At 47.5% G+C, this 27671-nt stretch overlaps 1 protein-coding gene across 1 annotated transcript in view; it reads right to left on the minus strand.

Moving 5' to 3' along the window:
- ZNF831 (zinc finger protein 831) overlaps positions 1–27671 on the minus strand; it is a 120018-nt gene that overhangs the window by 65764 nt on the left and 26583 nt on the right. Inside the window, exons 2-3 of the mRNA XM_008012577.3 lie at positions 6398–10150; positions 5149–5285 (exon numbers count right to left, since the gene is read on the minus strand). Of these exons, the coding sequence (XP_008010768.3) occupies positions 5149–5285; positions 6398–10114 (3854 nt within the window). The 5' untranslated portion in view covers positions 10115–10150. The remainder of the gene's footprint in view (positions 1–5148; positions 5286–6397; positions 10151–27671) is intronic.

The following is a 27671-nucleotide window of genomic DNA, read 5'->3' on the forward strand; positions in this document are numbered from 1 at the left end:
AAAAGGAATGTGTTATCGATAAACACAACATGGATGAACCGCAAAATAGTAATGCTAACTGAATAAAGCCAGGCCAAAAAAAAAAAAAAAAAAAAAAAAGAGAGAGCATATATTGTATGATTCTGTTTCTACAAAATTCTAGAAAAAGCAAACTATCCCTATGTGACAGAAAGCACATCAGTGGTTACCTGGGGATGGAAGGACTTCAGGATGGGCAGAAAGGAGGAATTACAAAGAGACAGGAGGAAACTTTTGGACTTGACAGATACGCTCATGATCCTGGTTATATTGTTTCACAGGTATATACATATGTCAAAATTTATTTAATTGTATGTTTTAAATATGTGCAATTAATTAAAATTTAATTATACTTTAATAAAGCTTTACAAAAAATAACTCAGTAGATTAAAAAACTGGTAAAATTTTAAAGACAGATTTGAACAAAGTATCCAGATTATAGCACAGAGAAACAAGGTTATTAAAAGTATTAAGAGACATGAAAGATAGAAAAGGCCTAATATATACTATATCAGTATTTCAGAAAGGAAGGAGCAGGAACAGGACAGAGGCAATATCTGAAGAATGATGGCTAAGAATTTTTTATAGAGAGACACCAATCCACAAATCAAAATAGCCCTGTGGATTCCTAATGGAGCAAATAAAAAGCAACATACATCTATATATATCAAAGTAAAACTATGGAACACCAAAGGATAAAAGAAGATCTTAAAGTTAGCTTGAGATAAAGACTTTCAAAAGACAGATGAGTAGCCTAAGAACTGCCTTCTTTACCACAAAATGGAAGCTGACGGATAGTGCAATGATAGCTTTGATGTGCTGAGAAAATAACTGTCAACCTGGAATTGTGTACCCAGCAGACATATTTTTCAACATCAATGATGAAATAAATAAATTTACAGAGTAATAAAAACTAAGAGAATTTTCTTCCCTAATAAAGGAAATTCTAAAGAACATGATTTAGGTAGAAGAAAATAATCCCAGAAGGAAGATCTGACATGCAGAAACAAATGAAAAGACAAGAGATGGGCAATTATGTGGGTACATATAAATAAATGGGCTTAAAAAGACAAGTAATAGGCTTGGAAACATATTTGCAGTATATATAACAGGCAAATAATACATATGAATCTAGGATATATATAGAATCTTATAAATTCTATTCATCACTTTAAAAATTTGATAACAACAAATATTAGGAAGCATATGAATGAAGGGCAAACTCTCACTCATGGATGAGACACTCTGTAGCAATCAGAATGAATAAATTTAATCAGTATGTCCTGACACGATGAGATCTTCAGAAACACCATGTTGACCTTAAAAATCAAGCTGAAGAATGATAAATAACTATGATACTTTTATATGTACTTCAAAGACACCAAACAATATTATATATTATTGGTGATTTGCAAAGTATGAAAACACAGATTGATTCGATTTGTGCCAAATACATAAAACAACATAATCATCTTTTAAATTTTTCTTTTCTATGTATTGTTATATAATATTTAAGGTAATGTTTTACTTAGAAGAGAACTTTATCATTCTCTGTGAGCTAAGGACTATAGAGCAACCTCTGCTACAGTATTTCATTTTCTGTAGAACATTAAAACAACTGAAAGTGGGAAAATGAATCAAGTACTAGGCTTCCTTCTTGAGGAGAGAACACAAGGGTTAGATGATAGATAGACCGAAGATAGACAGAGAGGTAGAGAGGTAGATATGTAAGTGGATGGGTGGGTGGGTAGGCAGATGGATGGATAAATATCTACAAACATAGGTGTGTGGGTGGTTGGATAAACAGCATGGTAGGCAGAGTAATACCTCCCCTCAAAGATGTCCATGCCTAGATCTCCATGCCCTCGTGGTGCTGATTCTTTTTCTGAGACAGGGGAGCCAGCCATGTGAGGAGCAAGAGGAGGAATGTGCAGGTAGAGGTAGAGGGACTAGCAGGTGCAAAGGCCTTGAAGCTGAAATTAACTCAAAAGACAGTCATGAGCCAACAAAAGGATCCATGATAAACAAATCACGATCAACCAATAAATGTTTGTGGATATAAAAAGCTCAACAGCTTCCTTCTCATTTGACCCAGTCAGGAGCTCTCGGTTAGAGCTCCAAGTCCTTGTTCAGACTCCTCTCTGTTCTGTAATGCCCCTGCCCCTGTCCTGTGCCCATCCATGGGCTCTTGTTGTGATTTGTTGAGTGGAGAGGCTGTCTAGTCCCACAAGGCCAAAATTTGCGAACTCAAATCCTATGGGGGCCAGGCAGATAGCATAACTGAGAGAGGGTGGCCGAGGGTAAGACATTAAGGAGAGGTGAGCTACAGAGCGCAGAGGAGAGCATAGCTCTTTTTTTTTTGTTTTTTTGTTGTTGTTGTTGTTGTTTTGTTGAGACGGAGTCTCACTCTGTCATCCAGGCTGGAGTGCAGTGGCTGGATCTCAGCTCACTGCAAGCTCTGCCTCCCGGGTTTACGTCATTCTCCTGCTTCAGCCTCCCAAGTAGCTGGGACTACAGGCGCCCGCCACCTCGCCCAGCTAGTTTTTTGTATTTTTTTTTAGTAGAGACGAGGTTTCACCGTGTTAGCCAGGATGGTCTCGATCTCCTGACCTCGTGATCCGCCCGTCTCGGCCTCCCAAAGTGCTGGGATTACAGGCTTGAGCCACCGCGCCCGGCCAGGAGCACAGCTCTTACCCACAAGGTGTGGCCACTGCTCATCTCCAGCTGGCTGGTGCTATGTAAGGAGGCAGGCCCAGTGTCTTCAAAGCTTCCCATATTTCAAGAAAAGTTAGAAATCCAGATTTTTATGAGAAATCTTTACATCTAATTATGTGGCTGCTAAATGCCAAAAGTTTTAGAGCACTGGCCTAACAAGGGTCTTACATGCACTGTGTTTGGCCCAAGAGCTGCTAGTGGGTTTGCAAGGTGTCCTGGAGTGATATCTCCATGCCTCCTGGGCTCTAGTCTGGGACCCTCAGCCTGGATTAAGAAAGTTTTCTCGGCCACCTCCAGGTATGGGCACCAGGCGCACAACAGGTACATGGTAAATATTTTCAAATTAGTCAAGCTGAAGTCTTGGGAAAGTGGGAACTGTTAATGAGGCAACCCATCCTCTCCCCTCTCCCCACATCTTTCCAACGATGCCTGGAGGCTTCAGGCTCGTCAGCTGTCAGTCAGATGTAGTTGAGCACTTCCTCCTTATTGGTGAGATACTGAGGAGGAACAACAACCACGAGCCAGTGTCCCTTGGTTCCCAGAGCCCCGCATGCAGCTCCTCCACCTGGATGGCATGCATTCCCCTTTTCTCCAAGAGCAGACTCGAATTTTCCTTTGGAAGACTGTCCTTCCCACAGCACCAAGTTTGGGCCAGGGCTGATGATAAGGCTTGGAGGCCCCATTACACAGGCAGGCAGACCTTCTTTTGTTCAGACTACCTTGAGTCAGGCTTCTGTCTCAGGACCCTGAGTGATCCATGAGCAAGGAGGGACGCTAGAAAGGAAAGCCCCACTCCTCCAAGCCTGCTCTCGGAGCCACGCCAGCACCATGACCTGGCCGTGTCAGAAATGCAGAATCTCAGACACTGCAAGAAAAATCTAGAAAACACCAGGCCACGAGCGTGCCCAGGACAGGCTGGGGTGCACCAAGACAAGCCACTAGTTAGCACACAGGCTATGGAAGGAGACTGGCTGGTTCAAATCTGGGTCCTTGGGGAGGTTATCTAAGCTCTCTGTGTCTCCATTTCCTCATGAGAAAAATAGGATAATAATACCATCCACATCGTGGGCAGTACTTTGTGGGATCGCCTGAAACGACGCACACCAGAAAGCAATTAGGGAAAGCCTGGCACACAGCACGTGCCCCATAATGTTAGCTCTGGACACATGGTCCCGGAAGACCATTGATAGAGGCGGAAGAGGGAGCCAGAAGAGAAGAGGTCATCTCCAGCCACTGAGGGTCTGAGCAGCTACAGGGGAGAGTTGGGAATTTGGATTGCCCCTTAAAGAATGTCCAGGTTTTGGAGAAATTACTGACAGGCTATGTGCAGTAGCTCATACCTGTAATCCCAGCACTTTGGGAGGCCAAGGCAAGAGGATTGCTTGAGGCCAGGAGTTCGAGACCAGCCTGGGCAACATGGCAAAACCCCGTCTCTACTAAAAATACCAAAAAAAAAAAAAAAAAATGCTGGGCATGGTGGCCCATGCCTGTAACCCCAGCTACTCAGGAGGCTGAGCAGGCAAATCGCTTGAACCCCTGAGGCAGAGATTACAGTGAGCCGAGATTGTGCCACTGCACTCTAGCCTGGGCGACAGAGTGAAACTCGGTTTCAAAAAAGAAACAGAAAGGGGAAAAAAGGACTGACGGTCTAGAGGGAGAATGTTGACAGTTGAGGTGTGGAGTATAAATGCATCAGGGATCTGGGATTAGAATGTGGATTAGAGAATGCGGTGAGGGCGGAGGGCGAGCAGGAGAGAAGGAGATCACAGGGAAAATGATGGCAGAAAGAGGACAGGGGTTAGAGAATTTGCTTTTTAGCTTGTATGCAATGGGCAGCCTGAAGGGTTCTGAGCAAAGGAGAAAGACAATCCAAGAAAGACACAATGAAAGAGTGGCAGGAAAATCCTCATGGCCGCCCGTTTGTTGGGGGTGGACATTTGCATATGCATACTGCAAAGAAAAGCCTGGAAGGGCACACTCCTGGATGCTCACGGTGATTATCTCTGCGTGGCGAGATTACTAGGATGTTTTATTGTCTTCTCTTTGCTCATCTGTATTGTCTAATTTTTCTGCAAAAGACTTTCATTGCTTGCATAATTAAAAAAGCAATAAAAGCTGTAAATAATTAACAGGCTCTCTCTTCCGGACTTAAGTTGAATGGATGTGTTTTCCACCCAGTTATTTCAAAGATTTGCTGGATTCCTGGCCTTAGAAAGGTGCCATCGAAAAATACACAGGCGGTGAGTTGTAAGGGGTGGGGGACTAACAGGGAAACAAATTCAGTCCTTTAATCATGAAACTCTAAACCCTAGCAAACAGGAACTCTTTCTCTGGAGCACACGGATACCTTTCAAATCCCATAGTAAATTCTTCTTGGGGTTTTGCGGAAATGACAGAGGTGGCCACTCACCCTACCTTTTAGGGTTGAGCCTCAGTTTTCTCTGCTTGCTGTTCCCATGAGACATCTTTGCCCTCCGAGGCAGGCCTTTCTTCCATTCTGGCTCAGACACCTGGTGCTGGGACATCACCCCTGGGACTGTTGGGTAGGAGAACTGAAAACACCAAGCATGTTGGCATCACGTTACTCAAAGTCCTCATGATGAGGAAAACTCCAAAGGGTTCTCACTCTGCAGACAGGATGCCTGTCTATAGAAATCAAAGCGGAGATACTGCATCACTAAATGGCCTGAGCCCCTGCAAAGTTCAACCAGGCAAGGGCAGAGCGTTCCTGGACAGAACCTCCTGAAACCCTGCCTGGGCTCAATCCACAGAGGAAAGCCTATGCCATCGGTGTTCACTGGAGGCCAAAGAAACACGGTGACCAGCCCCTTTACTCTCCCCTAAATCCACCTCCCCGGGAGCCCCTGCACCTCTGGGGCCCTCCTGATTGACCCACTACTCTCAAGATGAAAACAGCACTCCCCACAACTTTGGGTTCCACCTCGGGAAAGCTGTACAGCCTGCAAGACTCTGGTCTCCAGGCCTTTGTCACTGTCCACAAGGGTTAAATTACAGCTGAGCCTCCAGCACCTTCCTCAGTGGCCGTGGCCCAAGCCACCCCAGAGCAGGACTAAGCTCTCAGTCATCACAACCAGGTGTGTGAACTCCCTCTCAAGCTGGAGCTCGGCATTATCAGCTCATCACCAAGTGAGAACAGCTGTGAGCATCCACCACATTCCCCCTTTTCTCTCTGCTCCCGGGAACCTGAGAGGGAGGTCTGAATCCAATCAACAGTCATTCCTTCTCCAGAATCCCCAGTATAATGACTCTCTCAATTATTGGGAGTCTCTGGTTTATACTCTTAGAATGATCCAGAGAGCTCACCTCTCTGCTGGAGTGTTTCATTTTACTTTTTGCTTCTGTTACCAGGAAGCTCAGTTCAATTTTTTACATTTGGTTATGAAGACTATCTCACCTAATGTCTCGAGTATAGTCATTCTTTCCTTTGGAATTTATGTTTTCCACAACTCTGTTAAGGTTCGCATTTGGGCCTTTATTCCTTCCTGCCATCTCTGTGGTATCCCCAGCCTCCCTCAGGAACAAGGGAGCAGTGAGCAGCAGATGCTACGTGGGACGGCTTCAGACTTCCCTCCCACGCGAGAGGTCCTGCGGGGTCACGACACACTCTCTCAACCCTGGGCCCTGGGGCAAAACCCAGCTTTACCTTGGACATCTGCGCCAGCCCTCCCTCTCCAGGGCTTGTCCAGGTCCATCCTCCACTGCTCCCAGGAGGGCCACTGGGACCCTCATCTCGGAGGCTGCTACTGGGAAAGTGCGCCGCCAAGTACACAGACGCCGCCCTTGCCTTCTGCTCCGCGGGCAGAGGGACGCTGCGGCTCAGGCAACACCACGTTAGCCTCGGCTCAGCCTTCAAGGAGGGAAAGGGGTTGTGGGGGCTGTGGGGGCTGTGGCTCCCGGACGTCCCTGAGTAGGAAGACAGGGCCAGCTCTGGCCAGCCTGGGGACACACCCTGAGGCCGAGTGAGGGCAGTGAGGAAGGAGCCAGGCTGGAGGCGGGAACACGGGTCAGGGCCCACCAGGGGCCCTGAAGAAGGATCTTCTGGGGCATTCTCAGGAGGCTCCCCCAGCTCCCAGTTGGGTACCCAGGGATTTGGGACATCCCCAGAGGGCCTGGCCCTTGCCAAAGTGCTGCCCATGCAGAGGCGATGGATACGGTGGCTGTCACCCTCCATGTCCTGAACTAAGTGTGCCTCACACATTGGAGTGGGCGGGGAGGAGGTGGCCTCCCTGGGAGCCCCGGGTGCTGAGATAGGTGACTCTCTGGCTGCTGGCCTGCTAGTGGCCATCCTGTCCCCCTTGTCCCCCCTCAACTGTGCCCCTTTTCTCCCATCCCGTGGCCTGGAAGAGCTGAGGTCCTCCAGGATGCTGTCCGCCTCACCTGGGGAGGGGCCTGAGGCTAGGCTGGGAGAAAGAGGGGTCCCCAGTCCTGACCCAACAAATGATGCCTGTTCCTCAGGCCGCCCACTGCTGCAGAGAGAGTCCTGGCTGTGCCTGGGTCCCCGGGGAATGGGCAGTGGTGAAGGGGTCTCTGCCTGAGGTAACCTGAGGAGGTACTTCGGGGAAAAGGCATTGTCTGCCAGGGCAGAGAGGACTCTGGGAGCCTGAGGTGGGGTGGCCAGTGGGGGGTGCTCCCCAGGGGCTGGGACTGCAGGATGCAGTGGGGGAGCCTTGTCCCTTGGCCCCACCCTCTTCAGGGCAACAGAATCAGCAGCCAAGGAGGCTCCAGAGGACTCCAGAAGCTCGCCCCCCTGCCTGGCACTCTCCTTCGATCCCCCTGGCACCTCCCCGGGATCGGCGTCCTGCTTCTGGGATGACAAAGAGGCAGCCTGCACGGGCCTACCCGGGGTCTCTGCACCCACAGGCTCTGGTTGCTCCCAGCTGTGCAGGTCCTCCACTTTCAGCTTCTTCCTCTCCGAGGGGAGCTTATCTTCCCCAGAGCCACTGCTGGGCCATCTCAGGACAGTCTGGGCCCACGGGCAGGTCTCCTGAACATCCCCCACACCTCGGGCGCCTCCTTCCAGCTTGGGGTCTGGCAAAACTGGCCTGGGGGCCTCTAGGTCACCCCCTTTGAGTGGGCCAGGTGCTGGGGTCAGCTGCCACCCCAGTTCCAGCCTCTCATTTGGAGAGACTAGGGGGCTCCGACTGCCTGAACAGGGACTGTCTCTGCCGCCCAGTGCAGGGGATGACACAGCCTCTTCCACCCTGGGTCGGTTCCTGTCTCCTGTCCTGGCCACCGTCTCCCCATGCTTAGTGGGCTCAGTCACCAAGGAGGCCTCCGGGGCTGGCTGATTTCCCCAAGGCCCTGGCGTTGCCCCTGTGGATGTGTCCTCATGGACAGGGGTCCTCCTGTCTTGGGTGGGGACTGTGCCTGAGCTCCCTGCTGCCTCTTTCTGCAGAGGAAGGCCCAGTTCTGTCCCACTGCCCACTCCCACCTCCCTGGTTGTCTTGCCTCCATGGGGACTAGCTTTCATTTTCTGGTAGATCCTTTTGAATGTCTCATCCCCGTACACCTGCCACTTCTCCTGAGAGAACATCTTCAGCCTCCTCTGGCCACACTTCCTGCCGCCTGCTCTGCCCTTGCCGGCTACGGCCTCCCGCGCAGCAATTCTCTTTACATCTGTGTCCTCTGTGGGCACCGGGGCATCGCCAGTGGGGATGCCTGGCAGGTCCTCCACCGCGGCCTGTCTGACCAGGGCCCGGGGATGCCCACCAGGAAGGTCAGTCGAGCTCAGTCCCGAGCGGCAGCCAAGGCGGGCTGGGCCGGGCCTGGGGCTCAGAGGCTTCTGCGTCCTGGGCCAGGGGTCCCGAGGCTCCAGCCATGTCCTGTAGCCCTCGACGAAGGGCAGCGAGTTGCTCCTGGTGACGGGGACACATTCCACAGTGGTGGAGAGCTGAGTGGGGACGGAGTGGAAGAACAGGGGCCGAGACTTGTCTGGGGGCGTCCAGGTGGAGCGCGCGGGGCCCAGGGCCCTCCTACGGCCCGGCTCCAGAGCGCGAATGTCAAAGTGGAAGGAGTCCTTGTAGGTATAGGGCGTGGGCAGGTCGATGCTGCCCTGTTTGGACAGCCCGGTCTTCCGGGGCCGCACGTTGTCCAGCTGGGCATCGTCCACCACCGCCTGGTTGTGGGAGATGAGCCGGGCGATGCGCTCCTCCAGCCGCTTCTTCTCCAGCTCCAGGCCGGCTCCTCGTGCCTCGGGCTCGGCCTCCGCGCCCCCTGGTCCCGGGCCCGGGCCGCCCTCCCCCTCGGACTCGGCGCTGTGCTCTGAGAGGCTGTGCAGGGGGCTGCAGGGCGCGGGCGGCTGCTCCGCGCTGTCTGAGCGTGACAGGTACCCCGAGTCGGTGCTCTCACACTTCCGCAGCCGGCCCTCGGGGGCCTTGGCATCCCAGGGCTTCTCAGCTGCTGTCGCCTGCTGCCGCTGCAGGGCGCACGGCTTCCCGATGGTCGGGGACTTCTGCTCCGGCAACTTGCGCCAGGGCTGTGTGCTGGCTGCGGGGAGCCCAGGTGAGGCTGTGGGGGCAGAGTCCCAAGGAGCCTCTCTGTCGGCAAATGCGGACCCTGGACAGGGAGCAGCTTCGGTCTTCATATCCAGGTTCTTGGCAACTAGGGGCACGTGGGCACCTGGAGAAAGGGGTCTCTCCGAGGCCCCTTCGTGCATCTCCTGACTCCGGCTCTCACCCCTGCCGTCTGTTCTGGGAGGCTCTCCGGCCTTGTCTCCTTCCTCCAGGAGGCCGCCCCCACCCCCCTCGGACTCCGAGGACAGCCGGGAGTTGTTGAGGTGCGTCTGCGTCCGCCTGTGCTTGTAGAGATTGCTCTGGGTCTTAAAGGCGATTCCACAGGTGGCGCACGGGAAGGGCCTCTCGCCCGTGTGGGATCGGATGTGCTTCTCCAGAACACTGGGCTTCAGGCAGTCGCGACCACAGTGTGGACACAGGTACTTGCCAGCATTCCGCACCTTGCCTGGGCTGCCCAGCGTGGGGCCCAGGCCTGGCGACAGGACAGGCAGAGTGCCCACGATGTTCACCGTCAGCGTAGGGGCCGCCGGCTTCCCCACCTGGGTGGGGCCAGGCCCTTCAGGCTGCAGCACAGGGCTAAGTATGAAGGGCACGTTGCCCCCATCCAGGCTGCCCGTCACTAGCGGGGCGCGTGGCTGGAGGCCCCCGGGAGGCACCGTGTGGTACAGTGGGATGGGCAGGGCCTTCAGGAACACAGTGGGGGCCAGGCCCTGCTCTGGCGGCAGAAGGACGGGGCCCAGGGTCAGGTGGGGTGAGGCCTGGCCACCTGGGGCCCCTGGAGGGCCAGGAGTGGGAGCTGGCTGGTCCCTCGGAGGAGGGGCAGGGCAGGTGGGTTCCGGAACCTCCATTCCACATCATCTGGACGGCCCACGATGCTGGAGAACCTGCAGACAACAACCAGACTTTACCATGGGCACCTCTCCTCTCTCCTCATGCAGTAAATCTTCCCTACCCCGCACCAAGCACTTCACCACCCAACGGAAGCCTGACGATCGCCCAACGAATGTACTCTCATCCGAAAGGGAAAGCTGAGGCTCTGAGAGCAGAAAGAACTTGTCATGCAAGCTGACACGCGCAAAGCGGGATTTGGACCCAGATCTGTCTGAATCCTGCCTCTTATTTAACATGCCATCTACACAGGTCCATGGCAGGTTTGCCACCATCATTCCCTGGCACCAGCACAGTGCCACATGCAGAGACTCAGAAAATGTGCTGACTTCACGAAAAAGTCATGCAGCTTGTCAAGGTCCTCGGAGTTCACAGTGATTCCATGCATTTGCACAAATCCCTTTTCTTCTCTGGGACTGTTTCCAGATCTGCAAAATGGACAGGGAATCAGGGCCTTCCCACTCTGAGGTTCTGAGTCTCCGCTGCACGATGAAGACAGTAAGAAAAAAAATTGACCCAAGGAAAGGCTTGCCAGATTTAGCAAACAAAACTCCAAGACTCCCAGTTCAATTTGATACACAATGCATAGCTCTTTAGTGGGAGTATGTCCCAAATATTGCATGAGAATTACTTTTGGTATAAGTGTGTCCCAAATCTCACATGTGCCATGCTTATACTGAAACACTGAGTGCTGCTTATCTGAAATTCAAATGTGGCTGGGCATCCTGTATTTGATCTGGTGATACCACCAGGAAAAGGAGCACTTCCTCAGCCTCAAGACAAGACTTAGATCTCTGCTCAAACGTGGGGCTTCCAAAGCCCCTCCACATTGAGTTAGGACAAAACTGGTTCCCTCTAAGCCAGGAGGAGTAGCTTGGCAAATGCTAGGGGAGAGAGCAAGAGAGGTCCAGCTATGCTGTTCACATCACAGAGGAAAAGCCAGACGCAAGAAGGAAATTCTGGACAGGCCCATGACTAGAGAATCAGGGGTCCTCAGATCCTTTTTCCACAGATACCCATTGCCAAGGAACTCCATAAGCACACTTCACCCATCCCCAGCTCTGTTCCCCGAGAAAACCACATTCCAGCCGTTAGCAGCAAGGTGTTCTAAGCAGGGTGTGGTAGAAGTACTAGCACGACCGGACATGGTGGCTCACGGCTGTCATCCCAGCACTTTGGGAGGCTGAGGCAGGCGGATCACCTGAGGTCAGGAGTTCAAGACCAGCCTGGCCAACACGGTGAAACCCCATCTCTACTAAAAATACAAAAATTAGCAGGGCATGGTGGCAGGAGCCTGTAATCCCAGCTACTCACGGAGGCTGAGGCAGGAGAATTGCTTCAACCCGGGAGGTGGAGGTTGCAGTGAGCCAAGATCGCACCACTGCACTCCAGCCTGGGTGATGGAGTGAAACTGTGTCTCAAAAAATATATAAATAAAAATTTAAAAATAATAAAAAACATAGAAGTAGTGGCACATTGAACTGGCTCATACCACTCACACTGACTCGAGAGCTGATTGTTAAATTTTCAAAAATTATGCAAGCCAGTTGTGAAACACAGCCATAATTAGAAGATACATTATATAAACTTACAATTAAATAATGTTAAAAACAAATAAATGACAACTGGATAATTCAAAATTGATTACAGACCTAAATGTAAGCGCTAAAATCATAAAACTCTTAGAAGACAAAGTATTAAAACTTCATGACTTTTTTGAATTTAGCAATGGATTGTTTTTTTCTTTTTTTTCTTTTTTTTTTTTTTTTTTTTTGAGATGGAGACCTACTCTGTTGTCCAGGCTGGAGTGCAGTGGCACAATCTCGGCTCACTGCAACGTCTGCCTCCCGGATTCAAGCTATTCTCCTGCCTCAGCCTCCCGAGTAGGTGGGATTACAGGTGTGCGCCAACACACCCAGCTAATTTTTGTATTTTTCATAGAGACTGGGTTTCACCAGGTTGACCAGGCTGGTCTTGAACTCCTGACCTCAAGTGATCCACCTGCCTCAGTCTCCCAAAGCGCTGGGGTTACAGGCGTGAGCCACCACATCTGGCTGCAATGGATTTTAAAATATAACACCCAAAGCACATGCAGGAAAGAAAAATAAATTTGACTTCAAAATCTAAAACTTTGGTTCATCAAAGGACACTTTCAAGAAAGTGAAAAAACAATCCACAGAATGGGAGAAAATATTTGCAAATCATATGCATGATATACCCAGAATATATAAAAAACTCTTACAATGCAACAACAAAAGACAACCCAATTAATTAATTAATTAATTAATTTTTTTGAGACAGAGTCTCGCTCTGTCACCCAGGCTGGAATATAGTGGCGCTATCTCAGCTCACTGCAACTTCCGCCTCCCATGTTCAAGTGATTCTCATGCCTCAGCCGCCTGAGTAGCTGGGACTATAGGCATGCACCACCACACCCAGCTAATTTTTGTAACAACTCAATTTAAAAATGAGCAGAGAACTTGAATAGAATTTTTTTCTCCAAATGCCCAAAAAGCATATAAAAAGATGCTTCATACCATCAACCATTAGGGAAATGTAAATCAAAACCACAATGAGATAGGACTCCAACCATGGCTATAGTAAATAATAATAATAAACTAATAAGCAATAAAATAACAAGTATTAGTGAGGATGTGGAGAATTTAGAACCCATAAACACGACTGGTGGGGATGTAAAATGATGCAGCCACTTTAAAAACAATTAAGTAGTTCCTCAAAAAGTTAAACATGTATTACCATATGATCCAGCAACTCTACTCCTAGGTATATATCCCAAAGAATTGAAAACAGGTATTCAGACAAAAACTTGTACATGCACGTTCATAGTAGCTTTATTCAAAATAGCCAAAAGAGAGAAATGACAGAAATGTCGGTCAGCTGATGAGTGGACAAACGGCAATATACAGTACCATAGAATCGTAATCAGCCATAAAAAGCAACGAAGTGCTCGCACATGCTAAAACATGGATGCACCTTGAAAACGTCATGCTACATGAAAGACGCCCGACACAAAAGATCACGTGTTTTATATGAAGAATATGTAATTCTTCATATAAAGAAGCATTTCTTCTTTGCATTTGTCTGAAGAACCTGGAATAGACAAACTCATGGAAACAGAAAACAAATTACAGTGGTTGCCAGAGGAGGGGGAGAATGGGAAATGAGGCTTTAACTGGGTATGATGTTTCCTTTTGGGGTGATGAAAATGTTCTGGAACCAGACAGAGGTGATAGTTCGTAAAACTATGAATGTACTAAATGCCATAGAATTGCACACTTTCAAATAGTTAAAATGGTGAATTTGATGTTATATGAATTTTACCTCAATTGTAAACAGGTACTGTCTCAATTTTTTTTTAAAGTATTGTCTTCATTGAGCAAAGGTACTCAAGTTTTTAAAAGTACTCTGGGCTGCTATAACAAAAATGCCCTAGATTGGGTGGCTTAAATGACAAATATTTATTTCACATAGCTCTGGAGACAGGAAGTCCAAGATCAAGTCTAAGTCCAAGACAGGTTCAGTGCCTGGCAAGGGCCTGCATCCTGGTTCCTAGATGGCCATCTTCTTGCTGCCCCCTCACATCATGGAAAGGCCAGTAGAGCTCTCTGGGGTCCCCTTTATAAGGCACTTGTTCCACTCATGAGGGCTCCATGTCAGGACCTGACCACCTCCCAAAGGCCCCACCTCCTAATACCATCACATGGGAAGTGAGGATTTCACATATAGAATTGGAGCTGGAGGGAAGAAACATCCAGTTCATACCAGCTCCTACATACTCAGAGCTCACCACCTGCTAAGGATTCTATGGCATCTTCCATTCTCAGGGATCTTGGGGCCATTTATGTGGAATGTGCTGGTGTGGTGGGAATGCTCCCTGGCAGTGTGGAACGTCACACCTCTGGCTCTTCCCAACCTCAGCGTCAGTAGCATCATGTTCACAGCTTGAACTGGCCACAGTGGAAGCACTGACACCACAAAAATCTGCAAATGCTACAAGTCAGTCCTTTTTTTTTTTTTCATCCTGAAAGTCAGTCTCAACATGTACCAGCACACCACTGAGCAGAAGGGAGGACCCCGAAGACCAGTGCACCCACTCTCTGTCCCTCTCCTAAACCTCTGGTCTCATTATGAATCTCACCACACCACACCATCCGCAAGAGCCCCTGGCTTCAAAACAATCTGAGACGTTCTAATTTTTTAAGGAAAGATGTAAAGGCAGGAATCTTTTGAGATTAATAGGTGGCTACTAGAATGGATAAGAGCTAATAGTAATGGAAGATAAAGACTTACCTCAAGACGCTGCAACCTTTCTACTAGTTAAGAATTTCAGGAATCTCCCTAGGAGACCAGTAGGCCTGAATTCTTGTCCCTGCTTAACCATCTTGCTAGTGGGTGGCCCTGAGACTGTTTCTTCATCTCTAAGAACAATGGTATTGGGGCAGAGCCACCAGGAGGATCAGATGAAATAAGTTATGTGAAAACACCAAGTGCTGTCCCCAGCACAGAATAAGCACTCCATTTATTTCACTTTTCAATTATACGCCATAATATTTTGAACTATTAACTACCGGTTCCTCCCCCACCCTGTCTTCCTCCTACCCTTATCTCTTCCCCCATCCGTCAGCTCAGCAGTCTCCATGCATCGCCTCTAGCAAGGGATGCTGTCTCAGGGTGGGTTCCTGAGAAAAGGATTCCATTCCAAGTATTTTATTTGGGAGGTGATCCCAGGAAACACTTGTAAGGAAATGGGAAGGCTGGGGGTGAAGGAGGCTACAAAATGTCCAGCAAGTCCCCACTGTGGGTGACTGGAGCTTAATCCCACAGGGGACACCAGGAGATCGTGTAGAACATGCACCCCAGGGGCAAGTGAGCTGCCTGCATCAGGGCTGCCTCTGGGAGCAGCCGTGTCCTGGCATTTCCAGGTTTGTGCATGAATGCACGGGGCAGACTCTGGCCGCAGGGAGCCATCGGACACAGAAGCACTGCCTACAGTTGGCTCTGAAATGCTGAGTTGGGGAACAGGTGGGCAGTGTTTCTGTCTGTTCCTGTGGCAGAAACTCAGTAAAGGTGTTTTAATTCCAAAAGCCCTAAACCCTAAGGAAACTGGATGAGTACAAGCCTGTTGTCCTGATCCCCTGGTTATAAGGGTCATGGGTGGGGAGGTCATGGAAGGGAGGAAGGGAGGAGTGAGTGCGTCCAGCTCCTGCCTCAGTGGCAATTCCTGCTTCATTCCCCAGGGCAGTCTGGAAAGAGGGGTGCCAGGACACAGAGCATCAACAGCCCAGAGCGCACATCCAGACAGGAGGACAAGGCACACGCAGAGCTCTCGCCGCAGGATGAATTCCAGAGCACCCAGGAAGGCCCTGAAGTGGCTGGGAAAATGGGGCCAAATTGAGGGGGTTGTCACCTGAGGGATGTCTCAGTGGGGGCCTGCCTGGGGAGCTGAGGGCTGAGCATCACATGCCCCCCACAAACTTTAGCCCAACCTGGGGGTAGAGGGAGGAGGAAAAGGAGCCCAGAACTGACTCTCACAGGGTGGGAGACTTGAGGCTTCAAAACAGAAATGCCAGGAAAGAGCGCCACGCTTCTGACACGCCTGCCACGATGATCGTTTTGTGCTCTCTGCAGCCTGTTCTGTAAGCACAGCGAAACTGACGCCTTTGAGTAACAGCTGATCCCTGCTGGCGAGATGACAGCTGACTAACACCTTCCTCCAGGGAGATGACGCTTTTCTCAGGAAAACCTCAAAAGGCTGCAGATAATTTTGCTCACTCTGAATCAAGGAGATGGCAGGTCTTATTGTCCCCATTGGACTGATGGGGAAGCTGGAGGCCAGGACTGGGAAGGCAGTCGCTAGAAGGCTTACCTCTTTGTGTGAGTGAGGGAAGGGTCCGGGACAGCCCCTTGATCACCTGGACTGAATGCCAAGTCCTCACCCTGTCGCCATCCCCAGACTCCCGCATGCAGGGAACTTGGCACATCCCTCATCTGCCGCGTGTGCAGCTCCCCACCTCCTCCCAATTCCCCCCCACAAACAGTCATGTCTTTCGGTGCAAATGTGCAGCTTTATGGAGGAGAGGGGGAGCAAAGAGGTGGGAGAAACTTGAAGAGAAGAAGTGACAATTTCCCACCCTCCTTTGCAAAAGCAACCCATAAGTGAGCCTGGGCCAAGAGAGAACACGAAAATGCCATAAGTAGGTTTTTAGAATTTACATTTAGGGCCCCGAAAGAGAAGGCCATGGAGAAGCATATTGGACACATTAGGCAGACAGAACTTGGATGCTAAGACGGCTGGTGTAGTTACAAGTTTCCCAGACTTCCGTTCATCCTGGACCACCGTCACCCACTCCGCTGCATATGGGGCCCACTTGCACTGTTACTCCGTCCCACCCTACCTATAGAGAGCCTTGTGGCTGGAACGCCATTGCTTTAAAAGGAATGCATGCAATGTGAGTGTACTTCAGGCCACTGAACTGTATGCTTCACAATGGTGAAAGTGTTCTATTTTATGTAAATTTTATCACAATTTTCAAAAAGTAAAAGAAAAAAAAAATGGGAGGAAGGGGAACTATATCATTGCCCAGTGAGTTGAAAACTGACGTTCACACAAAAACCTGCACACTGATGTAAACATCAGCAATTGTATTTGTAATTGCAAAAAGCAAGATGTCCTTCAGTAAACAAACATCAGTAAACACACATCCCGACAATGGAATATTATTCATCGATAAAAAGAAATAATCTAGCAAACCACAGAAAGACAGAGAGGAACCTGAAATGCATGTTCCTAAGTGAAAGAAGCCAATCTGAAAAGACTTTGCATTGTGTGGTCCCAACTGTATGACCTTCTGGAAAAGGCAAAACTATGGAGACAGGGAAAAGATCAGGGGTTGCCAGGGGTTGGGGGAGGAGGGGATGAAGAGGTGGGTGGAGTGAAAGGGACTGTTCTGATCCTGTAACACCAGATGCTTGCCACTATACATTTGTCAAAACTCATGGAACATGCAACACCAAGAGAGAACCCTAGTGTAGACTCTGGACTTCGGTGTCTATCAATGGGTTCACCAATTGCAACCAATGCATCACCCTCATGCAAGATGCTCATAACAGGGAAAACAGTGGGGGCACAGGCTGAAAGTGGCAGATGGGAAATATCTGTACTTTATCCTCATTTTTCTACAAACCTAAAACTACTCTTAAAAATTGTCATTTCAAAAATTGTTTTAAATCAAAACAGTATTTAAAAAGAAACGTGAAAAGATATTTATCCTGACCAGCCAAGAAATACAAGGTATAAACCATGATGTCATGTTTTGCCTATTGCAGGAACAAGGGAGCCAAAAGAAATAAATACTTGTAATAATTGGGCATAAAAGTGGGGGGTGGGGATACTAAATAAATCATCATCAAAAAGAGAAGATCGTTTTTCCCTATGAACCATTAACATAAATACCTATTACATTTTTAAAAATATGTATCTGTAGGCCACCATGTATGGTCTCGCACACCTCAGTGCTACAGTCCTCTACTTTGAGAAGCACCTCCCTAACTTAAAATCTTCACCTGATACACCCTTGGCATAGACCCCGTACCTGCAAAGCTGTAGCAACATGCTCCCTAGTCCACTGGCGCCCAGCGAGGTTTGCCCAAAGGGAGGTGCTGGCAAGTCAGGGGAAGGAGAGGAAGGTCAGGCCTGGCTCCAAGGTGGCCTTTGTCCCTCTACTCGGGGACAGACTTTCGCTAGGTGGTCCTCTCTAGGTCCAAGCACGGTTCCCAGGCTGGCCTCTCATGCCTGGGGTAGGTAACACTCCCCCACTGCTACCAGCCTTCAGGTACCCCAACATCCCAAAACCAGGCCCACACTTTGTAAATGGCCCCGCATCTAAACCCCTCTCAATTGCCCACCCACTTGAATGTGCATCCAGGCCAGCCAGGACCCAAAGTGAAATTACAGCTTACCTTATGTGTGTAGGTGAATGTTCCTGGAGAGCAAGAGCAGCCCTAACTTTTGTCAGATTCTGGAAGGGTCGGGAAGGGTCTCCGAGGGTGAGAGTAGCTGGTTAGAAACAACACCTCCCTAAAAGCAGGGAAGGCTGCCCACTTCCTGTCAGGGCCAAATACGTGTTAGTTCCCACTACGACTTCACCCAAATTCATTTTGTTTAGTGACAAAATATGTTTTGCCTAAACAATTACGATAAAGAAGCAGGCCAGAAGAGAGTTTACAAACACACACACAGTGTGCAGAAAGCTTAGGCAAGTTGGAGGAGAAGAGTGTCTCCAGCAATTGCCTAATTTTCATACACAAATTACGTGGTTTCCCTGTAGATGGTCAATCGGTTGCAGATGTGTGGAGGGAGAAGCTTGATGTCAGGTTGGCTTTGGCAGGAGGGAGGGCCTGCCAGCTGCACTCAGCCGTCCCCGTTCCCTGTCTTCTTGGTGGAAGAAGAAAAAAACCTGGGTTTGAGTTCTGGTTTTGCCACCTTCACCCTCCCTGTGAGGCTCAGCAAGTTCCTTAACCTCAGGATTTTCATTTGTAAAATGGGGAAAACGAGGATTAAACAGATGCTACCTACAAGCACTGATCACAGCACAATGCAAAACGGGGAAAATCTGCTGAAAATTATTCAGATAATTTTCTCTTTTTCTTTTTCCCAAGCCCATCAGCATTACCTTGATCTGCCTAAGACATCTTCTGCCTAAGCTTTGCAGGTTCAGAGCACAGGGAGCTGACCTTTATATGACACCATGTCCAGGCCACAGGCCCAAGGTCTATACGTGCCCTAAGCCATCTAATCCACACAGCAGGGAGGTTCTGTTTTTATTCTAACAAGAGGAATAAGGCGCTGAGAGATGGAGGGATTCACCCAACATCAAGGAATTGAGGAAGTATATTCCTTCTAGTGAAGAAAGACAGAGAGAACAGGGAAGCCTGGGCTGGCATGCAGAATAAGGTTGGTGTAAAGGACCTCTTCAAGCAGAACTACAAACCACTGCTCAAGGAAATAGGAAAGGACACAAACAAATGGAAAAACATTCCATGCTCATGGAAAGGAAGAATCAATATCATGAAGATGGCCATACTGCCCAAAGTAATTTATAGATTCAATGCTATTCCCATCAAGCTACCAGTGACTTTCTTCACAGAATTAGAAAAAAACTACTTTAAATTTCATGTAGAACCAAAAAAAAAAAAAAAAAAAAAAAAGCCTGTATAGCCAAGACAATCCTAAGCAAAAAGAACAAAGCTGGAGGCATCACGCCACCTGACTTCAAACTATATTACAAGGCTACAGTAATCAAAACAGCATGGTACTGGTACCAAAACAGATATATAGACCAGTGGACCAGAACAAAGACCTTAGAAATAACACCACACATCTACAACCATCTGATCTTTGACAAACCCGATAAAAACAAGTAATGGGGAAAGGACTCCCTATTTAATAAATGGTGCTGGGAAAACTGGCTAGCCATATGCAGAAAACAGAAACTAGACCCCTTCCTTACACATTATACAAAAATTAAGATGGACTAAAGACTTAAATGTAAAACCCAAAACCATAAAAACCCTAGAAGAAAACCTAGGCAATACCATTTAGGACAAAGGCATGGGCAAAGACTTTATGACTAAAACACCAAAAGCAATTGCAACAAAAGCCAAAATTGACAAATGGGATCTAATCAAACTAAAGAGCTTCTGCACAACAACAGAAACTATCATCAGAGTGAACAGGCAACCTACAGAATGGGAGAAAATTTTTGTAAGCTACCCATCTGACAAAGGTCTAATATCCAGAATCTGCAAGGAACTTAGACAAATTTACAAGAGAAAAACAAATAACCCAATCAAAAAGTGGGCAGAGGATATGAACAGATACTTCTCAAAAGAAAACATTTATGTGGCCAACAAACATATGAAAAAAAGATCTTCATCACCGGTCATTAGAGAAATGCAAATCAAAACCACAATGAGATACCATCTCATGCCAGTTAGAATGACAATTATTAAAAAGTCAGGAAACAACAGATGCTGGCAAGACTGTGGAGAAATGGGAATGTTTTTACACTGTTGGTGGGAGTGTAAATTAGTTCGACTATTGTGGAAGACAATGTGGCAATTCCTCAAGGATCTAGAACCAGAAATACCACTTGACCCAGCAATCCCATGACTGGGTATACACCCAAAGGATTATAAATCATTCTACTATAAAGATACATTCACACGTATGTTTATTGCAGCACTATTTACAATAGCAAATACTTGGAACCAACCCAAATGCCCAGCAGTGATAGACTGGATAAAGAAAATGTGGCACATATACACCATGGAATAATATGCAGCCATAAAAAAGAATGAGTTCATGTCCTTTGCAGGGACATGGATGAAGCTGAAAGCCATCATTCTCAGCAAACTAACACAGGAACAGAAAACCAAACACTATATATTCTCACTCATAAGTGGGAGTTGAACAATGAGAACACATGGACACAGAGAGGGGAACATCACACACCAGGACTTGTTGGGGAGTTGTAGGGGGGAAGGGGAGGGAGACCATTAGGACAAATATCTAATGCACGCAGGGCTTAAAACCTGGATGACGGGTTAATAGGTGCAGCAAACCACCATGGCACATGTATACCTATGTAACAAACCTGCACATTCTGCACATGCATCCCAGAACTTTTAAAGTAAAATAAAAAATAAAAATAAAAAAATAAAAAATATTTCTGGTAAGATGATCATCTTTGCTTGAGCCCGGGAGTTTGAGACCAGCCTGGGCAACATAGTAAGACCCCCGTCTCTACAAAAAATAAATAATTAGGTGGGCATGGTAGTACATGCCTGTGGTCCCAGCTACTCAGGAGGCTGAGGTGGGAAGACCACTTGAGCCAAGGAGGTTGAGGCTACAGTGAGCCAGGATCACACCACTGCACTCCAGCCTAGGTGAGAGTGACATTCTGTCTCAAAATAAAATAAAATAAAATGATCATCTAGAGAGCCAGATATTGTTTATGAGAGTGAAGAGTTTTTCAAAATTACCTTTGCTCTTTGTTTAATGTTTCATGCTCCAAGGAGGGAGGACCTGTGCCCAGAACTGTCCTGTAGAGAAGATGCCCCTCTAACAGTGGCACAGCAAAGATATGGGCCTAGCTGCCTGATAGGCGAGGGCAGCTTTACGTAAGGGAAGGAAGGTGGGTTGAATTGCATTCTCCAAAACAGCATCCAAGTCCTGCCCCTACTACCTGCGAATGGGACCTTATTTGGAAATAGGGTCTTTGCAGACATCATTAAGGATCTCAAATGGTATCACACTGGATTTAGTGGGGGTCCTAAATCCAGCAACTGATGGTGTCCTTATAAGAAGAGGAGAGGATGCAGGGACCCAGGGAGTAGGCCATGAGAAGACCTGCATGAGGACAGAGGTAGAGATGGGGCACAATCCAGCCATAAGCCAGGGAATGCCTGGAGCCACCAGGAACTGAACGAGGCCAGGAAGGACCCCCCACCCCGCACCTCCCCCGTTCCCAGAACTTTAGAAGGAGGGTGGCCCTGTGGACACCTTGATTTCAGACCGCTGGTCTCCTGCACTGTGAGAGAATCCATTCTGTTGCTATGAGCCTCGCAGTGTGTGGTCATTTGTTACTGTAGGCTCAGGAAACAAATCCAGGATGTGAAAGGAAGCTCTGCCCTTTGCTGGACTGTAGTGAGAAGCGGATGGGTGCGGAGGAGGAAGGCAAGTGGGAGGGTCAGGCTTTAACCAGGGAGGAGCAGGTATAAGTGGGGGTAACACTATGGCTGTCCCCCAACTTCCCATTGATGGACTTTACAAAAAGTCATCTTCACAGGCTGTCCATGTGTGAGCTGGTATGAGGCACGGTCAGGCAGTGGGGGCCCCAGGGCTGCACTGTCCTGAGCCACCATGGTCCTCCCATGACATGAACAGAGTCTGTCGTGGAGCTCACAGGGTACCAGGGCAGGGACAACTAGTGGGAAGAGATGCTCTATAATGAGGGCTCCAGGGTGGATCCCCCACCCTTCAAGTTCTTCCTGCTGGGGGTGGAGGATGGGTAAAAGGACACGACATATGGGACATAAGGAGACTGGGTGTTTATTTCATTTGCTCTGCAGAGTGTTTAGAAGAGAGCAGGCTCTGGACGACGACCCAAATCCCACCACGCATGTCCAAGTCCTGTGACTCAGATGAGCTGCACGGCCTCCCTGGGACTCAGTTTTCTTGTTTGTAGAATGGAAAATATTGACACCTCCCCCATGGCATCTTGTGATACTCAAATGAACTGTAAATGTGCCTGGCCCAAAGTAAAACCCTAATGGAATCAATCAAGGCATGTTTTTTCTTCTACTCCCACTGATCTTAGAGAAGATCTGATAAGCTATGGAAGAGTAAAGGAATTTTTTTTTTTAGTATATCCAAGTTGTAGAGTGAGTTATTAATAGATTTTTTTCAAGGCATGAGACTCTGAACCATTGCACTGAATGGCTGCATAGTATCAATCACTGACCCAGGATGGCCCAGGGCACTGTACACTACCTGGCCCATAGTAGGTGTTCAATAAATATTTGTTGAGTGAATGAATTATAGCCTTAGATAAGACTATAAAGAAATGGCCTGATTTAAATTATCACATTTGAGAAACAGGGAAGACATTTTTACATGAAACTCCTCTGAAGAGTTTCCTCACTTATTTAAGCCAAACCATGCTGTTCCATCTAAGATTTCTCAGAAATTCCCAAAGGTTTATACAGCAGAGTCCCTTAACATGCAAATTTAATTCACTTGAATTCAACCTCACAGGCTGCACACAAAAAGAACAATCTCCATCACACGGTAATGCTCCTGGCTGTCAACTCCTAATGCCCAAGTGAAAGGAGGGGGCTTCAAGCCCTGGTTCCCTTAAGCAGGCTCAGCCCCACATCACCCTCACAGCTACTGCTAAACACCATTCCAGTGTTTCCAGCATTTTTGGTACAGCATGTGCCAAAAATACAAGCTTCTCATCGCATCTGTTGATTAAACAAGGAAATAAGACAAAATTCAAAACCAAAAGAAAAACTGGCTGAGTTGGAGGTACTGAGAAGTACCGTGAGCAGATTGGAAAAACGGCCTCACTTCTTCAATCCTCTCTGTTTCCGTGGCCTCTGCAAGGGCACTTTGCTACTCCTCCCATCAAGACCTGGAGACTTTTTCTCCACTCCTCAACTCCAGGCAACACCGTGTCACATTAGGGATGGTGTGCCTAGGTGTCCCAAGAAGCTTGCATGCTTCTGCTCTGCCTCTGCCATGAGAACAAGCCCAGGTGAGCTCCCAGGAGGATGAGAGACCATGTGGAGTTGAGCCGAGCAATCCCAGGAGAGACCCTCCTCATCCAGCCAGTCCCCAACAGGCCTGGCAGCTGACCACAGACACACGAATAAGCCTAGCCACAAGAACCACCTAACTAAGCACAGCCTAAAATACTGACCCCTAAAATCATGAACCAAATAAGCAGTTGTTATTCTAAGCCACTGTTTTAGGGGTGATGTATGAGACAGCAAGAGGCAACTGAATAGCATGACATGCTGGCTAATAATATGATGCATGCCTGAAGAATTTTAGGGTTAATTTTGCCCTGTGGTCATTTTTGTCTTACCACCATCCCTCATAGCCTGTGACTCTACGAACAGCCCACTTTTCCCAGAGTGCATAACTGGAATGAACAATTATATCAGCATTGAAAGGAGTCATTATTGATTCATCCCTCTGGAAATGGCACTGTGCTTCCACTGTCTTCATATAACACCTAGGCCTTGACACAGCTTAGACCAGAGTTTCTTCTGCTTCCCTTCTGGAGCCTACTTGTGGTCAACTGGTTTTTCCCCTCTGCTTTGTCATCCATTTCTTTGAAGAGCCTGGACAGTCCACAGATTTGCATTTTAACACACAGTAAAACTTTCTTCCGTCGTTTGTTGGGTCAGTTCAGCTCAAGCACTTGCACACTTTTTGACACCCATTTTAGGTCCAAACTGTTGGCTGGAATGCAAAATAAAGAGAAAGCAAGGCCACACAATGCTGGATGGTACAGTAGAACCTTCACTGGCTGAGAGAGTGGGGCATGTGGAGCCTCAATTCTCCTTGACTTAGAGGACACTGCAAGGTCTGCCTCTCCAAGTCTCACTAGCTGGGGGCTGTACAATAGTGCTTGAGGCACCCACATTAACAAAGCAATAGGTTTGATTTAGTAATAGTAAATATAGTAGTAAACTATTTCAAAGGAAAAGTGGCAGAATGAATTAACACTCTTTAGGATGACATTACATGGAGCATAGGACCATTGCAAAACCAAGGCAATTGTTCTAGCTTAGTTTCCACCTGTTGAATATTTATTTATTCATCCATTCAAATGTTTATTGAGCACCTACTACATGCCAGGTGCTGTTTTATGTGCTAGAAGCTACAGGGTCCTGTTTTGCCTGGGAGGACTTTCCATTTCAGAACCAGGCAAGTCCAGGGCAAACTAGAATGAATTGGTCTCCCTGGGTATAGTACACTGGTAAGTAAAAGAGCTTATATTACGAAACTTACATTCTAGTTAGGAAGACAAACAAGAAAGTTTTTAAACATAAATTATATAATGTATTGAAAAATGGTAAGTATTATGGAAAAAAATACAGCAGGGGAAGGGAGGGTAGGAGCACGGCAGAGGAACATCAGCAGGGCCAGGAAGGAAGGAAGAGTGCAATTTTAAATGAGATGGGCCAGGGGAGCATCCCTAACAAGAATGGCAGCTCTGCAACACATGCTCTTTCATTTACTGGTGTACTGTACACCAACTCATCCTAGTTTGCCCCAGACTTGCCTGGTTTTAACATGGGAACCTATTGGTAGAATGAGCCATGCTGGTACCTGGGATAAGAGTGTTTCTGGCAATGCAAAGGCCAGTGGATGCAAACAGCCAGTGCAAAGGCCCTGAGGCGGGAATGTGCCTGGCATGTTTGCGGCATGACACACTAAATCAAAGGAACTGCATCCACAAACGCTGGCCTGCTTAACAATATATTTTTTTAATTCTTTCTGGGCAAGCATTCTATTTCCCTGGGCCTTTGTTTCCTTATCTGCAAAATGGAGAGAACAATGTCTGGACACCTAATGACCTGAAATTATGGATACTAGGGATGCCATGCTTAATTAAATGACCAGAGGCCTCTCTTGATTACTGCTGTGACTGTTACTCTTCTCCATGGCAAATGGAGAAAGCGAAGCCTAAAGTTTTATTGCCAGATAGAAGACAAGGCCAGCACAAGGATGAGAACTGCAATCCAGAACTGCTCTCCTTCCGCCACCGAGGGCCACTTGGAAGGTGACCTCGGCTGGCTATCGTGTGTGCCAAGGGCAGATCTTCCTAGTACGGGCCTGGCTATGTTGAACGTTTATCTTGATTCCTCGTGGCTTAGAACACAAAATAAAATGCTACATAGCACACGATTCGTGATTGCCTAGCAGGCTATCAACAGATTTGTTTATGATGTGAAATAATGAATTCAGAATATTGCATTGGTGATGGTTATTCTTTTATATAATTACAACAATTATCCAGGAAAATAGCAAACAGATGCAATGCTGAATTCAAAGAAAGGGTAGGAAGAAGTGTCCCAAATACTGATGTGATTCAAAATATTATATGAGTTAACCCTACCTCTTAAGCTGCCCATGTCGGAACTACAAGATATGGATAGGCACTCTTTATAAATGGACATAGCGTACGCACGAAAGCAAAATACACGTGCATGTTACAGAGGGTCTGCGGGCGTTACTGAGAAAAGGCATGTCAGTTAGGACCCAACATCATTCTATGGCTAGAGACTGAGAGGTGGCAAGAGATCATATTCCTCAAATTTCTCCACCTCTCAACAGGATGTATTTTTTAAATTAAGGTACAATTTACATACAGTAAAACGCACCCTCTTTAGTGTACAGTTCTGTGAATTTTGACAAGTAAATACAGTCATGTAACAACCAACATAATCAAAATGAAGAAGGCCATCACGCCCCCAAATCATGCCCCCCCTCTCTGGTCAATCTCTTCCTCCACCTCCAGCCTCTGGAAACCACAGATCTGTTTTCCGTCCCTATAGGTTTGTCTTTTCCAGAATGTCCTATAAATGCAACCACATATTATGTGGCTTTTTTGGTCTAGCTTCTTTCATTCAGGACAATACCTTTGAGAGACATCCAAGCTGTTGTGTGCTCCAATCATTCATTCCTTTTCCTTGCCAAGTCCTATTTTACGGTGTGGGTGTGCCACAGTGTGTTAATCCACTCCCTCTTTCTGTGGGAGGCAATAACAAGGCATTCCTAGCTCTTCCAGACAGGGAAATGTCAGTGAAGGCCTGGCGGAAAGCCAGCACTACTATCCTTCCCAGGAGGCAACAGGGCCTTCCCAACGGGTACCAACAGAGGCTAAGTGGGGAACCTCGACTTCCACTCACCTCTTCCCCAGCCAGAGCAGTAGCAAAGGAAGCCAGCTACCACAGAAGGGTCACTAAACCCAGACTTGCATACCATAATGCCCAAAGCATCCAAGTCGCAACTAAAAATCACTTGTCATATCATGAACCAAGAAGACCTCAAACCAAATGAAAAAAGACAATGCACAGACGCCAACACCAAGATGCAAAAGATGCTGGGATTCCCTGACAGCTGTGAAGCAGCCATCATGAAAATGTTTCCATGAACACTTACAAACATGCTTGAAACAAAGGAAACATAGAAAGCCCCAGCAAAGACACAGAAGATAAAAGAAGAACCACATGCAAATAATAGAAATGAAAAACACTATAATCAAAAATTTAAAAACTCAGTGGATGGGCTCAACAGCAAAATGGACAGGACAGAAAAAAAAAAAAGAATCAGTGAACTTAAAGATAGGACAATAGAAATTACCCAATCTGAGCAACAGAGAGAAAACAGGATGAAAATTTCAAAAATGAACAGCCTCAGGAACCCATGGCACTAACAAAAGGTCTAATATTCATATCATCGGAGTCAGGGAAGGAGAAGAGAAAGAAGACGGGCTTAAAAAGTGCTCAAATAAATAATGTTCAGGAGCTTCAATCTGGCAGAAGGCAAAAAGCTACAGGTTCAGGAAGCTGAGAGAATCACCTACCCCCACCCCCACCAGAATAAACCCAAAGAAATCCACACCAAAGCATGTCATAGTCAAACTCCTGAACTCTACAGATAGAAAATATTGAAAGAAGCAAGTGAGAAACAATGCCTTAGCTACGGAGAAAACAATGCTAATGAAAGCAGGGTTCTCGTCAGAAACTTGGAGGCAAGTAGAAAAGGGTACCATATTTTTCAAGAGCTGATGGGAAGGAAGTATCAGCCCAAAATTTTATATCCAGTGAAAGTATGAAAACATCCTCCTGGAATGAAGAGGAAATCAAGATATTCTCAAATAAATGAAAACAAATAGAATCTGTCACCAGCAGGCC

The sequence above is a fragment of the Chlorocebus sabaeus genome, chromosome 2 (genome assembly GCF_047675955.1).
Source record: "Chlorocebus sabaeus isolate Y175 chromosome 2, mChlSab1.0.hap1, whole genome shotgun sequence".
NCBI lineage: Eukaryota > Metazoa > Chordata > Mammalia > Primates > Cercopithecidae > Chlorocebus > Chlorocebus sabaeus.